Source organism: Schistocerca serialis, chromosome 8, assembly GCF_023864345.2.
Source record: "Schistocerca serialis cubense isolate TAMUIC-IGC-003099 chromosome 8, iqSchSeri2.2, whole genome shotgun sequence".
Lineage (NCBI taxonomy): Eukaryota > Metazoa > Arthropoda > Insecta > Orthoptera > Acrididae > Schistocerca > Schistocerca serialis.
In genome coordinates this window covers 549,558,382-549,584,906 of record NC_064645.1, presented here as the reverse complement: position 1 = coordinate 549,584,906, position 26,525 = coordinate 549,558,382, and the positions used below count along the sequence as shown (strand labels likewise).

Sequence of the window (26,525 nt, the reverse complement as noted above, 5' to 3'; positions counted from 1 at the left end):
AGACAGTCTTCTGGTAGCCGAGAAGATTGGCATCTGTCTGCTTTGCTGCAGCAAAAGAGGAGTTTGAGGAGATGCTGCAAGTGGGGTTTATCAGATCAGTCAGCCCATGAGCCTCACCACTGCATCTGGTCAAGAAGAAAGATGACACATGGAGGCCCTGCAGAGATTACCGCACGTTAAATGCACACACAATTCCAGGCAACTATCTGGACCGAATACAAGACATTTCGCAAACATACTTGCAGTTGCCATAGTCGGTAGCGTGGTTGATTGTAAGAAAGCTTACAATCAGATATGGGTAGCGGAAGAAGACATACCCAAGATTGTTGTGTAAACCTGTTTGACCTTTTTGAACATTTGGATATGCCATTCTGTTTGAAGAACACCAAATAGATATGGCAAAGGTTCATACACAAATTATTCAAAGGACTCAATTTATGCTTTGTGTATCTCAAATTACATGCTGGTATTTTCGAAGATAATGGCATGGCACGACGAACATCTCAGAATGGTGTTAGACATGATACGCAAATGCAGTGTAACAGTCAATGAAGCAAATTGTGCTCTGCAACAGAAGCAAGTAATATTCCGTGGACATGCTGCTTCAGCAACCAGTATTTGTCCATCAAAAGACAAGATCGACGTAATGAAGGGAATACCGCGCCCTACGGATTATCAACAGCTTTCTAGGGGTTGTGAATTTTTACCATTGACACCCACCGTCAGCAGCAAAAATTCGAGCACTGCTGACAACAACGCTGTCAGGTAACAACACAATGGGCCGATGCACTCTGTCATGTACACTGGAAATCCAAAAACTTTCAGAAAGGTCAAAGTATCCTCCAATTCACAACACACCGTTAGCGATAGTGGTAGATGCTAGCCAGCGAGCAACCAGCGCAGCCCTCCAACAATATGTAGCAAAACATTTAACCCTTGGTTTTTTTCTTTCGTAAACTCACAGAGACACAAACGAAGTAGAGTTCTTACAACTGGGAGTTATTAGCCATTTACGAAGCTGTGCGATGCTTCCGCCCGTCCATCGAGACCAGGCCTTTCGTAATCTTCACGGACCATAAACCTACCCTGCTTGCCTTTAGCGTGTACAAGAACAGTTGTTACCCATCACATATTCCTCTAGTTTGAGTTTATCAGCCTGCCCACAATAGACATAAGGCTCATAAAAGGGGCAGTGAATGTAGTAGCTGATTTCTTCCCACGAATTAAAGCTACCTCGTGCACAGTTGATTACAACAACTCAGCACAGCGCAGGCTACTGATAGACGCTGCAGGAATATTTACAAAATGGTTCAACATGGCTACAGCCTGATCAGGTGCGGATATTGGAGGTTAACGGTATGATTTGGTGTGATATTTCCAAAACCAGCACCAAGCCTCTTGAGGTGGAGAAGTTACGTAAAGTAGTTTTTGATAGTATTCATAACCTAGCGTACCAGAGCGCAAAAACAAGCATTAAATTGTAGACAAAACGGTTCTTGTGGCCCAGCATAAAGATAGATTGTCGTCAATGGGCAAGAAAATGCATAGCGTGTATGTAAGACGGGCACACGTGTGCGCAAGGATGTGGGAGAGTTTTCAGAGACGACAAGCAGGTTCTTCCATCTAGACATCAGAAGGATATCTCTAGATATTTACTGTGACAGGCATATAAACCAAGTGGGCAGAGGAAGTACCAATCATCAGACAGTAACACGAACGTTTTTGACGACATGGATACCACTGTTCATTGCACATTACTATGGATCACGGAAGACAGCTAGAATCAATCCTATTCCTGCATCTGTCCAAGCTGTGTTCTTTCCAGTGCCACCACACAACCTGCTACGACATGGAAAGCGGTGGGGTGGAAGACCACTGACACAGGACTTTGAAAGCTGCGCTCATTTGTAACAAAGACAGTTGGACTTCGTAATCTTACCCTCCTACATATCACTATTAAAATTCTCTGTCTTTGCACAAATTTTGAAAGCTTCGAGAGGCGTAAGTAATGCAAAAGAATAACTTTTTTCTTATCTTCATTATCTCGTTGTTGTTGTCGATGGCTCAAAGTCTTGTCTAGGGGTACATTCTTGCAGCTGAAATTTCGATTTTGTAGGTTCTCGATGACTAAATAATTGATGATGATTTGCCTGTATTATTCTTGAATTTTATTCTTTGTCACATCTTTCAAAATCACACGGTTTTTACATTTTCCCCATTCAAAAAAAAACAATAATTACATTGGTGATGACAAACTTAGAAAATGTCTACTTCCATCAGAGGCTTGCCCACCACTACTTACATTCTGCGGTACTCACATTATTCTAAAGAGTTTACGAAGCGAAAGGGTTTACAAACTTTCTTTACCAAAGACGAATCTTGGCTAAAATACATCATTATTTTGTAAATCAATCTACAAATAAATTTGATAAATAGCATTAGATTGTGGAATTAATAATGTGAATTTTAAGTATGCCAGAAATTTCGTAATTTCAAATATTTCTAAAAAAAGAGTAATTTTAACTCTTAGTACATATCGATTGTAACACAATTTCTTTTTAATATATTTTAGCCTGAAATATAATACATTGTATACAAAATCATATGAATTCTTTTAATGAAACAGCTGAGATAATTTTAACCTATGCAAGAATCTATAGTATGCATGGTATCGGTTATCTCTATAAAAAATGGTAATGTTAGAGGAGGATGATTCATTATAACTTCAGCAACGGCGCCCAGTCTCATATGGTCTGTGCATTTTGTGTAAGCCAGATACGGGGGCGTCGACAGCACGCAACAAATAACGAGACACACAGAACTGCCGTATTTACCACAGCAACTAAAGGCCCAGATACCCGATCCATGCCCTTCGCCGGCATTTGGTTACAGATTATTCATATATACACGCAGTTCTTAGCTATGGCATTCTTTTTTGGGGAACAAATGCACAAAATATGAAAACAATTTTCAAACTCCAGAAAAGAGCCATAAGAATAATAACCAAAAATACTAGTCGAGCTCATTGTAAAGATCTGTTCAGAACACCGGGGATTTTAGCTGCTCCATGTGAATACATTTACCAGTCATCAAAAATAACATTGGTAATTACTGCACAAACAGCTCTGTCCATGACCATGCAACAAGAGATAGACTCAACTTACATTTACCAAGAAAAAATAAACATAAAACTCAAAACAGCATTTTCTACCAAGGAATAAAACTGTACAATAAATTACCAAAAGAGATGAAAGAAATTGCGAAAATACATTTATTTAAAAAGGCAGCTAAAAAGTACCTGTTAGCAATGCATTTTATACATTGAAGGATTACTTAGCTAAAACAGAGTAGGGGTTTGATAAAAAATGTTATACAAATAAATAATAATAATAATGATTATAAAATATCCAACATTCCACATAACACTTCCACTTTATGTTTTTTTTCCTTCTTTTATTCCTTTCTAGAAATACTTACACCCCCCCCCCCCCGCCCCCCCCAAGCTATGCATAGCACAATACCAACACCTCTTCCTCTTTCTCTTTCTGAGCTCAACATGTCACTCATTATGGAGGGATGCTGACTCAGCTTTTCAGGATAGCAAATGGGAAGTTGCAGTACAGAAAATGGCCCAGAAATCACCAGTGTGCGTGTGCGTGCAGTGAGTGATAGTGAGATATGAGTGAACAATTTGGCATTACATTATTTAATAAGTTATTTGTAAAAAAAGTATTGTACACCAGGAGTAAATCTAATGATTTCCTCTAACCAGAAGTCCGTAAATATACGTCTATACGAATTAGCTTATTTTAAATTGATCTAAATTTGTAAATACTTTGACATGTCCTATATCCTTGTAAATCTACAGTTGAATGAAGCTACTACTACCATTACTACTACTAAAACTGCTACTACTACTACTACTACTACTACTACTACTACTATTACGCCATGGGGAGCATAATATTTTCGTACACAGAGATCTGAAAACGTGCTAGCCATGCAGTTACGGATGGATGCAGAGCCCCGTACTCTGGTCCATCCAAGTTTTTAAAACGTGATGCACATACAGTACAGACACAATATAAAGACAAGCGACAGACGGTGTCACCTGAACGAGCTATGCCTGTGTGTTGACATAGGCTGACATCTAGTGAGGATCATGACACAGCCACACTCGCAATACCACAGCGACCAAGTGGAGAGTCTGGGCAAGCAACCACGGCGCCACCGTCAGCACAGCAAGAAACACCGAAGCCACCAGCAGACTAACACCAGGGCAGGCTGACGAGAGCGGTACAAGTACCTGCACATTCCAGGAGTTCTGCTCTACTGCGAGGAGTGTGTGTATGTGTGTGTGTGTGTGGGGGGGAGACTGCGTGGGAAACACTGGCGCCAGAATGTTGGGCTTTAGAAGACGCCCATAAGCATGTATTGTTTGCTGTTGGACTGAGTAGTTTTGACAAATCCGTGGTCTTTCGCTACTGAGTTGTTGTCAATCATGCTGAATAAAAATACATTGAATAGGGAAGTGTTGCTTCATTGCATCAATATCGAATGTGCCCGAGATGCTGTATTACAAAAGGATTTGTGATATGTTGAGACATTATGGGATAAAATTCATACAGGTATCGATTGAACACACAAAATTACAAACGTTGGCAGCTGATGGATGAACGTGTGACGCTGCAGCATAATTTCACCATGTGGCAGGTACAGACAATAAGCAGGGTGCATGTCGGTAGCAGGTCATAAAGGCTTTGCGAAATCATTCCGTGTACTCAGTTGGACAGGCGCATGAACAACATAAGCAGTTGTCAGTATTTGAGAGAGGACGTGAGGTTGGGCTCAAAGAAGCCAGTCAGAGCAATCGGCAAATCACTCGAGCGATGCTGCTGGGAAAGGGGAAATAATCGCCAAACACAGCATCAAGTAGGAAGCGGTCGACCTAGAGAGACGATAGAATTGAGGAATCGTCAGAGATGCACTAGGAGCCCCGGATTCATCATTATCATCGATCCGACATGCAATCGGTGCTTCAGTGACCACAAGGACGCTCAATAGCTGGCTCACAGAAAGGGGGCTAAGTTCATGGTGCCCCTTACGCCGAATGCCTCTGTAGACCAAGAAGTTTATTTTCAGTGGCGTCTGGCACATTTGGGCTTGAAACTCATTAACTGGAATAGAATTAAGTTCAGTGATGTCCCACTTCGAACTGAGTCTCGATGACCAGCGAAGACGTGTCTTGAGGTGCCATGGATTCGGTCGGTTACCAAACGGACTATCGCCCACTATACAGCCCCACAAACAGGGCTGAAGGTCTGAAGTGCCGTTTCTTTTCACCGGAAGACCCCTTTGACTGTCGTCCGCAGCACCCTTACAGTACAGCGGTACGTCGACGATACTCTAAGATCCACTTTGATGCTCTTCATGGCAAGCTATCCTTTACATTTCAGCAAGATAATGCCCTCCCACAGCCAGTGATAGTTTCTACTGCTTGTCTTCGTGCTTGCCAGATTCTACCTAGGCCAGCAAGGTCGCTGGATATATCCACAACTGAGAACGTTTCGAGCATTATAGAGAGTGTCCTCCAACCGGTTCGGGATTTTGATGATCCGGCGCGCCAATTGGACAGATTTGGCACGATACCCCTCAGGAGGACACCCAACAACTCCACCAACCAATGCCAAGCCGAATAATTGCTTGCATGAGAGCCAGAAGTGGACCAACGCATTACTGACTTGCTCGGTTTGTGAAGCTCTTTCTCTTGAATAAATCATCCAATTTTTCTGAAATTTTAATTATTTGTTTGGGTCTACACGTTCATCACATCTACTGATTTTCGTTGCATTCGGATATTTCTTTAGTGGTGCCTCTTTTTTTGTCTTGGAAGTGTATTTTACAACACGTACAGGGTTTAAAGTATTTTGCTCTTTCTTTCGCTCTGATTTGGAAAGTAAAACAGTCTTGGGGGAACTCCCTCCCTTCACGGAAATTCTATAAATACTATTGCAAGTCCACTTGTGTTGTTCTTTCTCCAGCTTTGACTGCTTTTTCTTCTTGCCTCGAATGACTTTATGCTCCTTATCTGGCATTACATTTCGGATCTCGTACTTTTCGTTATATATTACCGAAGTTCCTGATTTATCTCATGACGTGTAAGACATTTAAATAAAGCTCATATATCAATTGTATAACTGAAAAAAATAGTTACATTTTCTGCTCAGTTTTCTGATCACCAAGAGCGCAGCTTAACAAGCACAATCCTCCTCAGCCGTTATGTAATATGGATAAATAAGTGGCAAATAATTAAAGCAAATGACTTTATACTTACTTGTGAGGGTACATGTCGAAGATGTAGCAGAAGTTCCTGAAAGCTTTGCAGTCTGTAAACAGAAATAAAACAAACTAGATATGACCACAGAACAGAAACCTGTTTTTGTTTCTCAAACAAATGTATGATAATTTCAATATGAGGCACAAAACTAAACAATAAACACATTTCATAACTACAAACAACTGCTATAATATTTACCAAGAGTTTACTACGAATAAAACAATTATCCAGTTCGAATGTTACACATATTTTGACGCAAATCTGTACCAACAAACTGTCATGATGAGAGTGCAATAACGATATTTATACAGGGTGAAATGAGTGTAAGTGCAGATACTTTTGTATGTGGTACCTTAATATGTACACACATCACTGTGTTGGTTGCTTTTTCTTTTGAACAGTCTTCACCCAAACACACCACAAACTTTACGACCTGACGTTTTCTGCACAGTCGTAACTGCACTACTAAGTGGGCTATCCCTGTCAGTATAGACTAACTGTTTTGCGTCCACACATCCATTTCAACTCTTCACCTGTTGCCCAGGGAAAAACAAGCGTTAATGGCTTACTCTTGCCGTATGTACTTGAGGTACTACACAAGCCAAAAGCATATGACTTGTTATAGCTGTTACTACACTACTGGCCATTAAAATTGCTGCACCGCGAAGATGACGTGCTACAGGCGCGAAATTTAACCGACAGGAAGAAGATGCTGTGATATGCAAATGATTAGCTTTTCAGAGCATTCACACAAGGTTGGCGTCGGTGGCGACACCTACAACATGCTGACATGAGGAAAGTTTCCAACCGACTTCTCATACACAAACAGCGGTTGACCGGCTTTGCCTGGTGAAACGTTGTTGTGATGCCTCGTGTAAGGAGGAGAAATGCATACCATCACGTTTCCGACTTTGATAAAGGTCGGATTGTAGCCTATCGCGATTGCGGTTTATCGTATCGCGACATTGCTGCTGGCGTTGGTCGAGATCCAATGACTGTTAGCACAATATGGTATCAGTGGGTTCTGGAGGGTAATACGGAACGCCGTGCTAGATCCCAACGGCCTCGTATCACTAGCAGTCAAGATGACAGTCATCTTATCCGTATGGCTGTAGCGGATTGTGCAGACACGTCTCGATCCCTGAGTCAACAGATGGGGACGTTTGCAAGACAACAACCATCTGCACGAACAGTTCGACGACGTTTGCAGCAGCACGGACTATCAGCTCGGAGACCATGGCTGCGGTTACCCTTGACGTTGCATCACAGACAGGAGCGCCCGCGATGGTGTACTCAACAACCAACCTGGGTGCACGAATGGCAAAATGTTATTTTTTTGGATGAATCCAGGTTCTGTTTACAGCATCATGATGTTCGCATCCGTGTTTGGCGACATCGAAGTGAAGCGTGTATTCGTCATCGCCATACTGACGTATCTCCCGGCGTGATGGTATGGGGTGCCATTGGTTACACGTCTCGGTCACCTCTTGTTCTCATTGACGGCACTTTGAACAGTGGACGTTACATTTCAGATGTGTTACGAACCGTAGCTCAACCCTTCATTCGATCACTGCGAAATCATACATTTCAGAAAGATAATGCACGACCGCATGTTGCAGGTCCTGTACGGGCCTTTCTGGATACAGAAAATGTTCGACTGCTGCCCCGGCGAGCACATTCTCCAGATCTCTCAACAACTGAAAACGTCTGGTCAATGGTGGCCGAGCAACTGGCTCGTCACAATACGCCAGTCACTGCTCTTGATGAACTGTGGTATCGTGTTGAAGTTGCATGGGCAGCTGTACCTGTACACGCCATCCAAGCTGTGTTTGACTCAATGCCCAGGCGTATCAAGTGGTTGTTCTGGGTACTGATTTCTCAGGATCTATGCACCCAAATTACGTGAAAATGTAATCACATGTCAGTTCTAGTATAATATATTTGTCCAATGACTACCCATTTATCACCTGCATTTCTTGTTGATGTAGCAGTTTTAATGGCCAGTAGTGTAATTTACAAATAGAACTGTATCCATAAACAAAGATACAAACAGATAAGGTGGATAATAGAATACCATATTACGAGAGAAGAGTTCAAAAGCGTAATTGCACAAGACTAAAGAACTCCTCTGTCACCATCAGCAGAATGTAACCCCATTCATTGGAAAGATGGAGAGGCGGTACCTGATTGAGTGCCCCAACGGCGGCCAGTGGTAGATGATGCGAGATAGCACTCTCCACACAGTGAAGATATACACTATGCGATTAGAAGTATCCGGACACCTGGCTGAAAATGACTTACAAGTTCGTGGCGACCTACATCGGTAATGCTGGAATTCAATATGGTGTCCCTTAGCCTTGTTGACGGATTCCACTTTCACAGACATACATTCAATCGGCAGCCCATTCTTCACGGAGTGCTGCACTGAGGAGAAGTATCGATGTCGGTCGGTGAGGTCTGGCACGAAGTCGGCGTTCCAAAACATCCCTAAGGTGTTCTATAGGATTCGGATCAGAACTCTGTGCAGGCCAGTCCATTACAGGGATGTTATTGTCGTGCAACCACTCCACCACAGGCCGTGCATTTTGAACAGGTGCTCGATAGTATTGAAAGATACAATCGCCATCCCCGAATTGCCCTTCAACAGGGGGAAGCAAGAAGGTGCTTAAAACATCAAAGTAGGCCTGTGCTGTGATAGTGCCACGAAAACCAATAAGGGATGTAAGTCCCCTCCATGAAAAACACGACCACACCATAACAGCACCGCCTCCGAATTTTACTGTTGGCACTATACACGCAGGCAGATGACGTTCACCGGGCATTCGCCATACCCACACCCTGTCATCGGATCGCCACATTGTGTACCGTGATTGGACAGTCCACACAGCGTTTTTCTAATGTTCAATCGGTCTGTGTCAGTCAGCAGAAGAGGTCGGCCTGTACGCTTTTGTGCTGTACGTGTCCCTTCATATTTCCACTTCACCATCACATCGGAAACAGTGTACCTAGGGATATTTAGGAGCGTGGAAATCTCGCGTACAGACGTATCACACAAGTGACACAGAATGTGAACACGTTCGAAGACCGTCAGTTCTGCGGAGCGCCCCATTCTGCTCTCTCACGATGTCTAATGACTACTGAGGTCGCTGATATGGAGTACCTGGCAGTTGGTGGCAGCACAATGCACCTAATATTAAAAACTTATGTTTTAGAGATGTCCGGATACTTTCGATCACATAGTGTATGTCAGACTATCTGGAACAGCATACTGTGTCAGCCGCTCGCGACAGTGAGACCTGTGGAGAACCACCAATCAACACCGGTAGCCCGAGAGAAACGCCACCTGATCTCGTCAGTTACCATCGCATGTTATTGCCCTATCCGAGAGCATTCCCCTTTTATATATTACTTTACATCAACGTCAACGAATTCCACATATTCTACAAATTTAAGACACCCAATACATCATCGATTCTGCATGACATAAACCCTTGGTAGTTTTCTTGAGGTACGTGACATCAAACGGTCACGAAAAAAATTCGAAAGAGGACAAAATGCACCTTCCACAGCAGCTGTTTCCCAACGTACTTTTTTTATAAATTAACGCGATGAACTTCCTAGCGAGGCACTGGGACGACAGGAAGCTATCGAAGTAATTCAGAAGTGTCCAGGCATTCTTGTCATGAAAAATTATCCAGAAAGTTTGAAGAACATACGTTTGCAACTGTCTGCAGAACGATGTACAGCCACTAACGCACATCTAACGTAAGGACTTGAAAGACAACAAAAATCAGAACACATACAGTTGCATACACTCATTCCACCATCACTAAAGTATCGTTGTTTGATGGTTTGATATATTTTATGCCATGTCTGACGATACGGTGGTGCAAGACAATGACTACGGTATGAGGATGGGAGCTAAGACCACCGGTCACAGCATTTAATCGTTTTTACTGAAATCTGAAAAGCTCTGAGATTTACTGAGGCAAACGTACATCTCACATAATGACCATGAAGACAGCATAAATCGTGGTTCATGCAGAGGCACATAGTCATTCACCTATCGCTCCACTTGCGAGTGGAACAGAAAGGGAATTAATGTCAGTAATACAAGCTACAAGCCACTAAGCGCCCATAAGGTGGCTTGTAGAGTATGTATGTAGGTCTTTTCTGAACTGAAATGAAATAGAAAATTGTAGCGACACTCAGACGAACACACACAATATCACCTTAATGCTTGCAAAAACCACACCGTCTTCGGAAAAATCATGGTTAGCGCAACGAAAAGTGAACCAGCAAGATTCAAGAAAAAGGTATGTGAACAACAGGTTGGAGATAAGCCTAAACGAATGACGAAAACTATCCAAAACAACAGAAGAGGAAATGGACCACACACACTATGGTGCGTACATACAGCAAATCAGTTAATTCTCCATCGAAATCAGCGAGTTTCGTGTCAAAATCGACCCATAAAAGATATTCTAAGGGAGAAGCGCTGAAATTAAAAGGGATAGTTGCATTGGTCTGCAGGATATGCATTAATAAGCGTGGAGTATACATAGGCTCTTTGCATAGGATTTCTAAATCATTTCCGATGAATGCAGGAGTGTTTCCTTCAAGAAGGGTGTGAGAGAAGTCTTTTACTAGTCAAGTTTCTGGACAGTCGTAACAGTGGGGGTCTGCTGTTATGACTTACACTGTGCTCTGCATGGGATTGTTAGCAGATCGAGTATTCAGACGAGCTGTGCTACAGAGGATTCTTTCAGGTTTCCAGAGGCATCGGGCGCCACACGTTTACACATTTCCCATAAATTGTGGTGCAGAACTGACGTCCAGTAGTGTCCCAGATATGTTTAGGGCATATGAACATGACGGCCAAGACACCAACATGCGCTCTTAAAACTACTGTAGCACGATTTGAGTCATATTTGGTAATATTATGGCAGTTGACTCATGCCATAGATTCAAAATAGATTCCCAACTAGCTGTAGTAGTAGTAGTAGTAGTAGTAGTAGATTCATACCATAGATTCCGATACACTCTTTAACTAACATTGATTTTTGCTGTAGGTAGGCTTTGGCGTGATCAAAATTTGTTAGTAATCGTATCCAATGTGAGTTCTAGATGGATAGTATCATTATTACCAGAACTGAAGAGAACGATGTAGCTTTTGTTGAAAGTAATCAGGAGTGGCCGAGCGGTTTCTAGGCGCTACAGTCTGGAACCGCGCGACCACTACGCAGGTTCAAATTCTGCCTCGGGTATGGGTGTGTGTGTTGTTCTTAGGTTAGTTAGGTTTAAGTAGTTCTAAGTTCTAGGGGACTGATGACCTCAGCAGTTAAGTCCCATAGTGCTCAGAGCCATTTTTTGAATGTAATCAAAGCGCAAACTTCAAGAGTATCAATAATTTCGTGTTTGGAATTTTGACCAATATTAATATGCGCAACAACCGATCTTTTCACGTGTCTAGTCCCCCATAGAACAGGTGCAGCTAAGAATTCATGCTCCATTATCTGTTTTAAGTTGTACACAGGACATCAGAAGTTTCCACAGAAATGTCGATTAAAAAAGTTCCGGTTGAAAACGTAATTGTTGCAGTGGTCTGCTTGAGACACATCTATAAATGCATTATACAATCGGATGTTTCTATAGGACTTGTAAGTAATTTCTGACAAACATCGAGGCCGTGCGGTTCTAGGCACTACTGTCTGGAGCCGCGTGGCCGCTACGGTCGCAGGTTCGAATCCTGCCTCGGGCATAAATGTGTGTGATGTCGGCGAAGAGTTCTCGGGCTTCCAGCCGGGTGGCGGTGTCTTCAAACAGCGACGTTTCGACGAGTGACATACTCATCATCTTCTGGCGAAGTGCCGAGACTTTGCGGATGCCGGTCCCTTTATACCTGCGGTGTGCCCCCCACCACCTGGCCGCGGGAGGCTGGGTCCAGAGGAGCCGGCGGGCGAGGTGGAGGGGGAAGCGGGTGCGCCGTTCGTGTCTCCGTCAGAGCATTCTGATTGCGTCTCGTGAGCTGGACGGTTCTTGTTGCGTTCCTGGCGCATTGCGGCTAATGCTGGATTCCAGGCCGCGCTCAGTTGATAGCCTTCGTCCCTGTTCACAAGGTTCTCGTGGACCCGTATTTCTATTGATTCTTTAATGACGCTATCCCAATAGCTCCCGGCTCGGCATAGCACCCTGGTGTTTTCGAAGTCAAAGGTGTGGTTTTCTTTGATGCTATGTTCAGCTATAGCAGATTTCTCTATCTGTCCAAGTCGAACATGCCTGATGTGTTCCTCGCACCTTTTTGAGATGCAGCGCTGCGTTTGACCAATGTACTGCACACCACATTCGCAGGCAATGTTGTATATACCAGGTGTGTTTAGTTTGAGTGGGTCTTTAGCTGAGCCCAGCAGCTCTTTCGTCTTCGGCGGTGGTCGGAAGACGGTATTTATGTTAGATTTTCTTAATAGCCTCCCGATTTTGGCTGATGTGGGCCCCAAATATGGAAGAAAGGCGAGTCTCTTGTTAACTTCCTCTTCCTCTTCCTGAACTTTGTCAGCCTGTCTCCTCTTGAAGGCCCTGCCAATCTGTGTTTCACTGTACCCGTTTTTCCGAAAAACCTCTCTTAGGTGGTGTAATTCGTCTGAGAGGCTTTCTTTGTCACAAATGACGTGCGCCCTACGCACCAAGGTGGTCAGTACTGACTGGCGTTGCGCCGGATGGTGGCAGCTGGTTGCATGGAGGTACAGGTCTGTGTGTGTCTTTTTTCTATATACTGAATGGCCCAGCGTGCCATCCGCTTTCTTCCTGATCAGTATGTCTAGGAATGGAATACAGCCATTCTCTTCTACTTCCATCGTGAAGGTTATATTCTCATGTATGCCGTTTAGGTGGTCCATAAACTCCTCCAGTGCCTGCCTGCCATGCTGCCAAATCACGAAAGTGTCGTCCACATAGCGGAAGAAGTGCCTGGGTTTACGGTGAGCAGTTTGTAGTGCCACTTCCTCAAAGTGTTCCATGTAAAGATTCGCGATCCCTGGAGCAAGGGGAGATCCCATGGCCACTCCATCCACTTGTTCATAATGCTCTCCATTGCACTTGAAGTAGGTGGTCGTAAGTGCATATTCAAAGAGCTTCACTGTTTCAGGCTCGAAGTGCCGATTAAGGAGCGCCAAGGCGTCTTGTAGCGGTACTTTTGTGAACAAGGAGGTGACGTCGAAGCTCACGAGTAGGTCATCACTCTGTATTCGGATGTCCTTCAGTATTCTAACGAAATCCGCGGAGTTTTTCACGCGATGACTGCAGTGTCCCACCAGTGGTTTCAATAGTGTCGCCAGGTATTTGGCCAGTCCATAACTGTGCGAGTTGATAGTGTCCAGAATCGGCCGTAGAGGCACCCCATCTTTGTGAATCTTGGGCAACCCATACAGGCGCGGTGTCGTTGGCGCTCTGGGATACAGCCGTTTCTGCACTGCCTCTGGTAGACCTGAGTCCTTCAGTAGCGCCACGGTTTTCCTGGTCATCGTCGATGTAGGGTCCTTGTTGAGCTTCCTGTAGGCTGGGTCTGTGATGTCGTTAGGTTAGTTAGGTTTAAGTAGTTCTAGGGGACTGATGACCACAGCAGTTAAGTCCCATGGTGCTCAGAGCCATTTTGCACAAACATCGACGTTGTTCCTTCAACAAGATCACTACCTATAAATACTCTCTCATAAGTGTTATCTCCCATGACCTCCATGTAGATGGTACATTAAACACCATTCTTCATGCCCCGTGCTATAGCAAAATTGTAATAAATCAGCCCATACATTCGTATGACTCGTAACAGCAAAATTATAACATGTTACTGCAGAATTGTAAGAAACTGTAAAAATGTTACAGCAGGAATGGTAACAAATTGCCCCATATTACAAAAAAAAATTATTACAAATTGCCAGTAAAGCTGTAACGCATTGTAAATTTCTTATTGAAAATCCGTGAATTTTTGTGTCAAAACCATTTCACGTATTACGTATGTCGAAGCCTGCGTTGCTGTTTTCTGTATGCTTTAACACTTTACCAAGAGAATGAGTGTTAAATGCGCAACTCCGTCAGCTTTAAAACCTGAAATTCAAAATACCACTGGACTTACACAAGCCCAATTGTGCCAAGTATAAAATCCAAGGTTGTGGGCCTGGGAATACTAGGACAGTGTGCATGTTTTCCAGGTCACTTGCACTGAGTAATAGAATCCAAAAAGACAATCCTCAGTAGTGGACCGTCTCACTTATCCTACTGGGATTTTCCCTGGCATCACATTAGAAGTAGGTCAGCTGTGCGAAGTACAGAATCCAAGAATGCAACTTGTAAAATCCAAGACGCCAGTAAGTGTGAGACCCAAAGGTGTTGCTAAGTTTCCTTGGCATAGCAACAACTGGACTGTACAGGCTCAGTGACGTAAGTGTATGAACCGTTAAGACTCTCTCTCTTTAACAAATGACCTGCTAAGTCTCAAACTGAAATATGTATGATGGAATAAAACATACTGAAACTTGTAAAAATATTATTTATTATAATATATATATATATATGTATATATATATATATATATTGATACAACCTTTATACAGTGTTAACGTATATTTTTCTACCTTGTTAACCCTGAAAAATAGATGTCTATCGTTAAAATATTAATATTTTTCTCTTTCTACATCAACCCCACTCACCGCTCTGCAATATTTTCCATATAAATCTTTTTAATATACTTTAAAATCGGTTTGCATTACATTCAAACCAACTGGAGCACTAATAGCCGTATATATCCCATCTGTAAACTCTGCTTGCATGGAATTTCTGATAGAAAGGTTGGCAAAGGAGATAAATTCGTGTCGTGGCACGTCGCATCAAACCAGTCGGAAGACTGATGACTATATATATACTTGTGGTTATAAATGTTGGAACAAAACTATTTAATGGCTGTTCGTTTGCTAAAGTGGTAAACTATATGGAAATTAATATTGCAGATTCCTACATATGTATTAAACGAACTGATTAGAGGCAAAATTCACTGATTTCGATCCTCTGCACCATTGCTTTACCTGAATGCTCAATCTCTTGACAATCCTAAACCGGCATGTGGAATGCAGTGTAAGTAATAACAGTAAATTCCCAATATCATGACCATCTGCAATCAGGGTAGGAAAAGATTTCCCATGCAAACACCCTCTTTGAAGGAAACAAATCAAGATGCGGTTATCAAAGAAACCGGCTTCGATCAAGAAAACCATCCAAGAAAACAACCATAGAACTGCATATGTCTCAGTTGGACCTTACAGACTCATGGGAAGGAGACAGGACAGAGGCTTGCCCTCCACATTGACAGAACTTGCCCTGTGTAAGAAAGAAATCTCCTGCCTCTGATCAATGGCGCAGAACATGGACAATATTTAACAGAATACGCACCACTCGTGGCAGAAGCACGGACTCTCCTCACAGATGGGGTGAGGTTCCATCTTCAAATTGTTAATGTTGAGCAGCCAGTATACCGTTCTTCAAAACGGGTCTTATTGTGGTAGTTTCGGCGGTTTCCTGATGCAATGAATAACACAATTGATTATATTAAAAATTTTGATGTCTGTAAATTACTTATATTACTGTATCAAAATTTGCTGATTTGCTGTATGTAAGCACTGTGGTATGTATGCCCAATTCCTCTTCTGTTATTTTGGATAATTGTCTTTCATCGCCTTGGTTCATCTTCACCCAGATGTTTACATACCTGCATGTCGAATTTTTCTGCTTCATTTTTCGTTACGCTAATTTTTTTTTCTGAATACTGTGTGACCATTGTAAGCATTTAAGTGATCTTAGGCCGTTCATCTCAGTGCCACATACATCTCATTTCAAATCACATCTACATACATTCTCTATAAGCCGTTATATGGCGTTTAGTAAATTGTCGCTTGTATCACTGATATTCATTCCCTTTCTATTACAATCGCAAATGGAGTGATGGGTGAATGACTATATGCTTTTGAACATGTCTCGATTTCTGCCCTCTTCACGATCCTAATGTCAGATGTATGTCCATGGCACTAAATCTCATATGTTTTCAGATTTCAGAGCAAACGATAAAGTGCTTTGACCCAATGGTAATAGAACTCATCCCTCCTAGTCAGACAGCTGTGTTGTTAGACTTTGCGTAAAACATATTGTTGCTGTTCTTGTTGTTGTTGTTGTTGTGGTCTTCAATCCTGAGACTGGTTTGATGCAGCTCTCCATGCTACCCTATCCTGTGCAAGCTGCTTCATCTCCCAGCACTTACTGCAACCTACATACTTCTGAATCTGCTTAGTGTATTCATCTCTTCGTCTCCCTCTGCGATTTTTACCCTCCACGCTGCCCTCAAATTCTAAATATGTGATCCCTTGATGCCTCAGAACATGTCCTACCAACCAGTCCCTTCTTCTTGTCAAGTTGTGCCACAAACTCCTCTTCTCCCCAATTCTATTCAATACCTCCTCATTAGTTATGTGATCTACCCATCTAATCTTCAGCATTTTTCTGTAGCACCACATTTCGAAAGCTTCTATTCTCTTCTTGTCCAAACAATTTATCGTCCATGTTTTACTTCCATACATTTCTACACTCCATACAAATACTTTCAGAAACGACTTCCTGACGCTTAAATCTATACTCGATGTTAACAAATCTCTCTTCCTCAGAAACGCTTTCCTTGCCATTGTCAGTCTACATTTTATATCCTCCCTACTTCGTCCATCTTCAGTTATTTTGCTCTCCAAATAGCAAAACTCACTTACTACTTTAAGTGTCTCATTTCCTAATCTAATTCCCTCAGCATCACCCGACTTATTAAACCATCAAGTAACGATACCCAGCAAGAATGAAATAAGTGTGTACTTCCAAATGAGTTCTGATTTCTGTTGTCTTTATGTCCTGACGTTTGTGACAGCACACTGTTCCACAGACAGTTGCAAATGTATGTTCGTTAAACTTTTTCGATAATTTTTCATGACAAGAACGCCTGCAAAACCCTGAATTACTTTGAAGTCTTCCTTTCGTCCGAGTGCCTCACTACAAAGCTCATTGTGTGATATTTACTTTGCAGTAGATGTAGAAACTGCTTGCTGTCACATACCTCAATAAATATACCAAAGGCTTGTGCCACCAGTGATGAATACAACCACTTTCCGCCAGGGGGGATATATAGCTTGACAGGCGAAGAGGACAAAGTTATAGGCTTAAAATTTTTAGTGATAGCGTTCTAAAGACGTAGCAGCGCTATTAATATTTAAAATTTTTCATGAATAGCTAATATATAATTAAATAATATGTAGGTTAAGTACTGAGCTGTTAGGTTACGCCTAAGTTAATTATATTAAATAATAAAACAATTTTATTGCATGAAAAAGACTCACATTTACATCAAAATAATACGTTGAGGCTTTTTTACAGCATATCTCTTGATGACGTCATCAATAAAACTTTCTGTTGGCTTGTTGTCCTCTTCAATTAAAATATTCACACAAGCTTGGAGCATTTCCTGACCCATCTTATTCCTGCATGTCGAAACGGGAATGCACAGTACACATCCAGCGAGTGTCCGTAGTGCTTCGTAGCCGATGTCGGCTCTCAGAATGAAAGAAGCAACATCAGAAGACGTATCGTCTAATTTATTACTAACAACGTACCTAAAAGAATGCAAGTCTGCAATAACAGCGTCGACGTTTGTAAGTCCCAAAATCAAGCACAGTTCTTTACAATCATTATCACTAAACTTTAGAAATTTTTTAAAACTTTCAAAATATGCACTTAGTTCTATCATTTTTATTGCCTTATCATCAAACCGTTGCTCAATTTCATCAATCACACTTTTAACAAATTTCCTTGCGCTTTTCACAGCTTGAATCTACTCCTCTACGTTGGTGAATAGCACACCTTTAACTTCTGTTGCGTCCTCCTGCAACTTTTTAATTTTATTAAGAGTTGAATTTTCTGCACTATGTCAATCGCAGTCACAAAGACAGTCGATGTGTCTTAAATGTTCCAGAGTTCCAGAAACAAGTAGAGGGATTTGCAAAATTTTATGTGATTGTCTCTGCAAAACTTTGCATAAGTTTGAGACTGCATTTAACGTATCGTCTAAAATCACTAAACCTACAATGAAATTGGAATTCATCATTTCTAACAAGATTCCTCCAGTTAAACTTGCTAATCCGCGCCGTCCTTGTGTATATGTTCACATGCCATTATAATGGACTTGCAGGTTAGGAAAATAGCATGAACTGTGCGATAGGCACTTGACCATCGGATGTCAACAGTTTTGGGTATTTTTAAAACATGTTGCTCTAAAGCGCACTGAATTTCATGCAAAACATTTTCTCGTTTGAAAGAACCATGAAAAAGTTTGTCTTTAACAACATGTAATGTGCGTTTTATAATGGGGTGTTTATTCCTCTAGTTGGTGGCAGCAATTGACAAAAAATGTGCTCTGCAGTGAATGTATGGCAGTTTATGGCCCTTCCGCTCCGACAACCGAGCGCGGACTCCTGAAATAGAACCACTAAAATTAGCAGCACTGTTGAAAGAACAAGATAATAATCTGTCGTAAGAAAGTTTTCTTTTCTTTAGTTCAGTATTAATTGCTGTAAATATGGATTCAGCTGAAGTTCTTTTCAACTCAATGAGACATAAAAACCTTTCCTTCACTTCAAACGATGGAGACGGTGCAACATATCGAACTACTAAAGACAGTTCACTTTGGCTGGAAGCATTTGTAGATTCGTCTGCCATTAATGAAAAATATTTGTCATGGAGAAGTGTTTCATCTTGAAAGTCTAAAGACTCTCCCAAACAAGTCAACAATTCTGACGCAGTATACTTACTAAGATGTGTGGAACTCTCGCTCTGAAATTTTAACCACTTTTCAAGATTAATGTCGCTTTTCAGCACTACCTTACGAATTAGAGGTTCATATTTTGTTGTGTGTGTATTTCATCCTTACTAAGGAAATACAGACTTCGAATTAACGACGACAATGCTTGGCGGTTTAAAGCTTTTTCATTTTCATTTTGTTTAAATATCTGTGTATGAATTGGAGCTTTTAATCCCTGTAATCTACAATTTTCAAGTGCAAACGGCTCTTGCATGTTTTTCTGAGTTGGCGTGCTTTTCTAGTTTTCCCGTGCTTCCGGTAGCTTTTCTAAATTTAGTGAAAGATACAGAAATGAACACTACTCCTGTTTTCTGTAGAGCTTCGATATCGTTTTTTAAATGCATTTCACATAATTTGCAGGAAGCCCCACCTTGCTCGTGATCAAAGTGCAACCAATTGTACTTACACTCCCATTTTTGCTGATACTTAATTTCGCATTCAATACTTTGTTTAGAATTGAAATTTACGGATGGGCCAGAAATAGCACATTTATCGTTTAAAACTGTGGAAAGGAAACTGAAGACTTGGTACACCTACGCAATTCATCGTCACAATCACTAACACTTCTTTCAGTAGACTCACACTCGTATTTATCTTTTGCAATACACTGCCTTTTATTAGGAAAGAAAGAAATTAAAGTTTGTTGTTTCGACACTGTATTTCGGCACTAACACTTCTTTTTATGTTATAAACTGACGAAGAAAGCACGTAGTACACTACATAATCACATCACACTTCCATAGTAACCTGTCGACTGATTCTTACAACCTTACAATAGTTTCAACAACGCATTGAGTTTTTATACAACAATGAAAGCTTAGGTTATACTCGTAGAGCAGCGTTGCCAAACGTCCCACTCATGGTGGAATGTACCTCTTCTTTAGGCAAAAATTGTGTATCCCCATTGACACTGCGAGAATCATTGTCAAATGTACACAAATATTTGGTTTGAGCTTTGCACTCATCGATTAGGAAAAATCTATACGGCTATTAAATCTTGGAAATATTCCCAGTAAGGCAATAAAAAAATTAAAACAATCTTTTATAATATCAGATGCTACTTCCAATTCCGTAGCAATACCTGGTGCTTTGCGGCATCAGGTTTATTCTAAGGGCAAATAAAGTATAGATACGAGTGGCGCATAAGACTAAAGTTCGCAGCGAGGATGGGCTGCGTAGCTAAGGCATTAGCTTACACGTTAGGCCGCTTGAAGGTGCGGTGAGGGAAGACATGAGAGAGGAAAGGCTGACTTATTCCACAATAGGCGTTGCCAACACACCTTGCAACGCTTAGCTTTACCGCACACTCATTATACAGCAACTGCTAATTTGTTGGTGTTGACAATAATAATATATATATTATATATATATATATATATATATATATATATATATATATATAGAACGAGCAGAAACTAGCAAAATACACAAAGCAATCACTCATATAAATACATCGGCTACACCTCTGCAATTTCATAACCACTTCTACAACCCTTTAGATCACATAACATCAACAGATACAAAGAAAGTAAATTGGAAAAAGAAAACACTACATGGCAAGCACCCGTATCATCTAACACAGCCACACATCGATCAAGACACATCCAACAATGGCTAACAAAAGGCAGTATATACAGTGAGACGGAAGGATTCATGATTGCAATACAGGATCAAACAATAAACACCAGATACTACAGCAAGCATATGATTAAAGATCCCAATACCACAACGGATAAATGCAGACTTTGCAACAACAAATAGAAACAGTAGATCACATAACAAGCGGATGTACAATACTAGCAAATACAGAATACCCCAGAAGACATGACAATGTAGCAAAAATAATACACCAACAACTTGCCATACAACATAAACTAATAAAACAACATGTTCCCACATACAAGTATGCACCACAAAATGTACTGGAGACTGATGAATACAAATTATACTGGAACAGAACCATTATAACAGATAAAACAACACCACATAACAAACCTGACATCATACTCACCAATAAAAAGAAGAAATCAACACAAATAATCGAAATATCCATACCCAATACAACAAATACACAGAAGAAAACAGGAGAAAAAATTGAAAAATACATCCAACTGGCTGAGGAAGTCAAGGACATGTGGCATCAGGATAAAGTTGACATTATACCAACTATGCTATCAACTACAGGAGTCATACCACACAATATCCACCAGTACATCAACGCAATACAGCTACATCCAAACTTATATATACAACTACAGAAATCTGTAATTATTGATATATGTTCAATTACCCGAAAGTTCCTAAATGCAATGTAACATATACCGTACAGTTACAAGGAAGTCACGCTTGATCAAGGTCCGCGTCACTTTCCATTTTTAACCAGACCTAAGGTCTGAGAAAGAAAAGAAGATAATAATAATAATATTAATAATAGAACAAATGACGCTAAAGGTTCCAAACCGAACCGATAAGTAACGAAACCAAACTATAGCGACCCAGCCGCCAGCTATTGTGTTACTCATTCGTTTTGCTTGTAAAAACTGCTTGTCATCACGACTTCTCCGTAGTTGACTCTAAACTTCGTTAGCAACAGCAGCTGGCGTAGTTTAAATTTTGTCACAACGGTATAAGTTAACAGACCAGGTGATAATTTTTATGTTTCACCACAACTATAGATATGAATCTCTCGGGGGGGGGGGGGGGGGAGACTTTCCCCCCCCCTGGGCCACCCCCTGAATTCATCACTGTGTCACGCAAGATCGACGATGTATTGGGTGTGGGAAGTTGCTAGGGGATGTGGAATGCTGTAACGATGACGTAACGCATGAAATAAAAGATGAAAGTAATATACCCAAACGCTCAGCTAGGGCAATAATACACACTGGTAACTGATATGAACAGGCGGCTTGTCTCACTGCGTACTGTTGCTTGCTGAAACGCAGGCCTATACGGGTGCCACAGCCACTAGCAGCTAGCAGCTGACAGTCAGTGTGCAGGCCAGATACTTTGACGTATACCTTCACTATGCAGCGAATGCTGTCTAGCACTCAATGTGGTGGATGCATGATGGGTGTACATGTAATATTTGTGTGTTTTTGACAGGACTGTGGAAGACAGCTTACACTTAATTTAATGTCTGCACCCATCCAACACAGCAAAATCCTGATAGTGTATTTTATAAACATAGTACCTTTTTTTCTCCTGAGATATTGCACATATTCTTCCACAGAAGTAGTATGCTTGAATTTTTGATTTGCCCTCTAGAACGTATGTGTAGGCTATTGATCATTTTAATCTTTGGGCAATTTTGAATTTCCAGCCATTTATCAATGTGAGTTACAGCATAAATACGTTTCTTGCATTTTCAAATTTTCCTGCCATTTTAACTTAGGACATGTGGGCTGTGATGTGAGAGGAAGTGTGTGTTGGGGGAGATGACTTACAGTGTCATCACAAACAGTATACTAATGGTGGAAATTGGAACTATTGTCTTGGATTTTGGAATTTCTTACATTTTTTAACTTGGGGCAAGTGGGTTCTTAGGTTCTAAACTTGGGATGAGGTGGCCATCGTCTACAGCTATGTGTGGGCAGCTTAGTTGTCGACAGCTGTATGAGTCTTCCTTGTGCAGCAGCTACCAAAGAGATAAATTCTCCGAGCACATATCTGTGGGACATTTTATCAATTTGAAACTTTGACAGTGCTCCAGCAACCACACAGGCTGCATCATCAGGAGAAACCTAGAATACTGTTAATAGCCCTACATCAGCAAGGTCAGAATGTAAAGCACTGTGTACGCGTTGTGGCCTCTCCAGACGTGTTGTCCTACAAGTTTCAGCATGTTGGGTAATCTAAAGGCTCAGTGGAAACTTAGAACTGTGCTGTGATTATTTTCAAATGGGCTCTAGGATTTGATAAATGACCAGCGACAGCAGGGGAAACAGAGTGGATATCTTGGATTCTATACATGTGACATGAAAACCATGCAGGCTGTGCTCATATTCCCAGGTCAGTCATCTTGGACTGCTGTTTTGAATAGTGATGTGAACAGGTCAGCCATTTTGGGTTTTGCACTGAGGACAAATATGATAGATCCATCATTTTGTATTTTTGTATTTTGTGCTATTTTACTCTTAACACAATCGGGCAGTTTGTAGATATTTTTTTTTATTTTCCTGCCAATTTATATATGTGAAATTGGCGTATCATGTCAGAGAGGAGACTGTCAACGTTGCATAAAGTTATCTTTGACGTCACAGGGATAGGGATGGAATTACGGTAACAATGCAGGCTGTGCTCATATCGCCAAAGCTACTGTGCCCTCGGCTCTCGCTTAATCATTGTGATATCCTCAAGCGCCACATCAAATTAAGGACAGGTGGAAGATTGCAAAACTAAGTAAGAAAGATTTGAAGTAATCCTAATGCTCTTTCTCTCACAAGTCCTGTCCAAAGTCACCTGAGCTCAGTCCCACTAAACGCAGGACTCCTTGGTATTATGTCTCCATGCTCACCCTCAAATATGTGGCGTCTAGGAAGCCTGCTTACTAGGTTTGCTAGACAAACATTCAAACAAATCATATTAATGAGTTTTATTACAAAAAATAAATGACAATACTTAACTTTGACAATTACACAGAAATGTCGCAAGCAAAGGGCGACATACAAAATAAGCAATCTTCTTCAGTATAAACAATCACAAGTCTATAGTACACAGACAGTACAAGTGAAGTAATGACATTGACACTTCTGTCCAAGTCGCTAATCTTGAAGCTGCTATTCAACTGGGGCGTCGCCAGTGGGACGCAGAACTTATGCCCTCTTCACACAAGGGCTGCTGCTGTAGCATTGTCATCTTGGAGAGAGGTCAGTTAGCGTGCAATTGGCTGACATCTTCTCACAGCCACCTCTTCTCTCTCGTTCCAGACTGGTGTGCCAGTGCTTGACTTTACACTGTAACACTTTGTGTCATCTGCAGCGTATCGCCTCATCACCTCGAATTTCGATTGGTCATGGAACAGACATTGATTAGGGTGGCTGCACAATCCTTCTGATATCTTGTGTGGAGTACATGGCACGAATTGCCACTGGTGCATTCAGGGCGAAGGGATCCCATATATTACCACATCATTATCTACATACACACTACAAAAGATACGGTATGGTGCATGACGGATGGTATCTTGTACCACCCCTAGCCATTTCTTTTCCTGTTGCACTAACAAATGGAGTGAGGATAGAACGACTGTGTGTTCCTCCATAGGAACCCTAATTTCTGTTATCTTGTCTTTGCGGTCTGATACACCCGCTAAACCCGCTGGGCAGAACAGGTAATAGGATTGTGGAATGGGCCAAAGGTTGAGGTCAGTTTCTCCTTCTAATTCTCATTTATTGTAATGTAACAACCTTCACAACCAAAGCGGCACATAGTCGGACCTTTACCAAATGCAACTCTTTCACGGCTGAAGGCTTCCAAACATGAAACCTTAACAAATCAACAAGATAAAAATCCAGTTAAGATAGTAATAAAACGATTTAGATAAAAAATAGCAAACGTATGCAAAGTGCAATACAAATGGCTGAGGGCCAAAATTAAATTTCAAAATTTTAGAATATATTACCATAGACTTTTAAAGGCAGAAGGCCAGAATGTTTAACAACAATAAATCTTAAAAATCAACAAGATTAAAATGCAATTAAATAGGTAAATCAATAAATAAAAAAAAAGTATCACAGCTATATGGAAACCTTAAGGCTAAGCAGATAGAACACACATATGCAAGGTGCAATACCAATGACTGAAGGCCACAATTAAGTTTCAAAATTTTAAAATATATTACCATAATCTTTTAAAGGCAGATGGCCGCAAAGTTTAAGCTTGAAAGATAAAATTAATTTAGCAAAATTTTTAAGAAAATAAAAAATAAACATAAGCCTTGATTTTAAAGTATCTGACAACATATAATTAAACACCGCTGGTACTCAGAAGCTTCCAGGGAGGTCGGTCTGCCTTCGTTCACTTAATCCACCCAGTGGACAGCCACAGACCGACCGACAACGACTTGCTTGCCACCAGTCGCTACATGAGAACTCAAACACAAAATATTACAGACGTAATTATCCACAATCAAATATGTACAAACACTCGGTGTTGCTCACAGGAAAACCTCCTAAACAGCAAACCACCGAAACGAACCACAACATGAATCGACGAGGCTTGCGTACTTAAAACATCACTCAACTTTGACGTCCTGGGTCGGTGAACCAGGAAGAAGTTGCGTTCGCACAGCTCCACACACGCTCCGACACTGCACAGGGACCGGCAGCGGACCCAGAGACTGCACTGCGCGGAGATAACTTCCCTGGTCCACAGCAACCGACTGACTGGACCGCTGGTCCGTCCGCGACTGCTGCTCTGTCGCGACTGCACTGATGGTGCGTCTCCCACTCACTTCCAGACACACGATGGCGGAAATACTGGCTCGGACCCAACCATGCTGAGGAAACACGCCCACTGACTAAACGACATCCCTGCACCAGGAAAGGACCGACCCAAGTTCCACAAGATGGTAATTCAAAGGGACCAGAAGCGCTCAGAGAACAAATTACACGTCGCCGATGAGACAGATCACTGCCGTGAATGCCGACTACACCTAAAATAGTCCTCAACAGAAATAACAGCAACTACACACACAACCTGACAAACACTTGCACGAAGACCTGAAAGGTACCCAACAGTAACTAAGCACGCATGAAGACAAATTGGGAGTCGGTGTACACAGACACACACAGCTAACTCATGAACGATCGGCGAGCCAAAACATGTCGTACAGTAGGACGACCGATCGACGATCCACCAAGACCGTGGCCCGGCTCAAGTGATGCATGGCGGCAATGGTCGGGCGAGCCATGTCGACACAGACCTCACTCCTCCAACCCGACTGCACTAGTGCCGCATTGCAACTCCCCGACTGGCAAGTCCGCACTGTGCTCCAGACGTGTTCCAACTGACTAGCGGTCCCGAACTCGCAACCCGAACTGGCCATCCCAACTGTTCTACGACAGACAGTGACCGGAAAGTAATATCGTCCATGTTTCACTTCCATACACGGCTACACTCAATACAAATACTTTCAGAAACGACTTCCTGACACTTAAATCTATACTCGATGTTAACAAATTTCTCTTCTTCAGAAACGCTTTCCTTGCCATTGCCAGTCTACATTTTATATCCGCTCTACTTCGACCATCATCAGTTATT

At 41.7% G+C, this 26,525-nt stretch overlaps 1 protein-coding gene across 3 annotated transcripts in view; it reads right to left on the bottom strand.

Moving 5' to 3' along the window:
* Window positions 1-26,525, bottom strand: part of LOC126416650 (uncharacterized) — a 392,607-nt gene that overhangs the window by 237,888 nt on the left and 128,194 nt on the right. For all 3 annotated transcript variants that reach the window (XR_007575486.1, XM_050084444.1, XM_050084445.1), the window contains one exon: window positions 6,335-6,386. Coding sequence is in view for 2 of the 3 variants with exons in the window: in XM_050084444.1 (XP_049940401.1) it covers window positions 6,335-6,386 (52 nt within the window). In the remaining variant the exon portion in view is untranslated. The remainder of the gene's footprint in view (window positions 1-6,334; window positions 6,387-26,525) is intronic.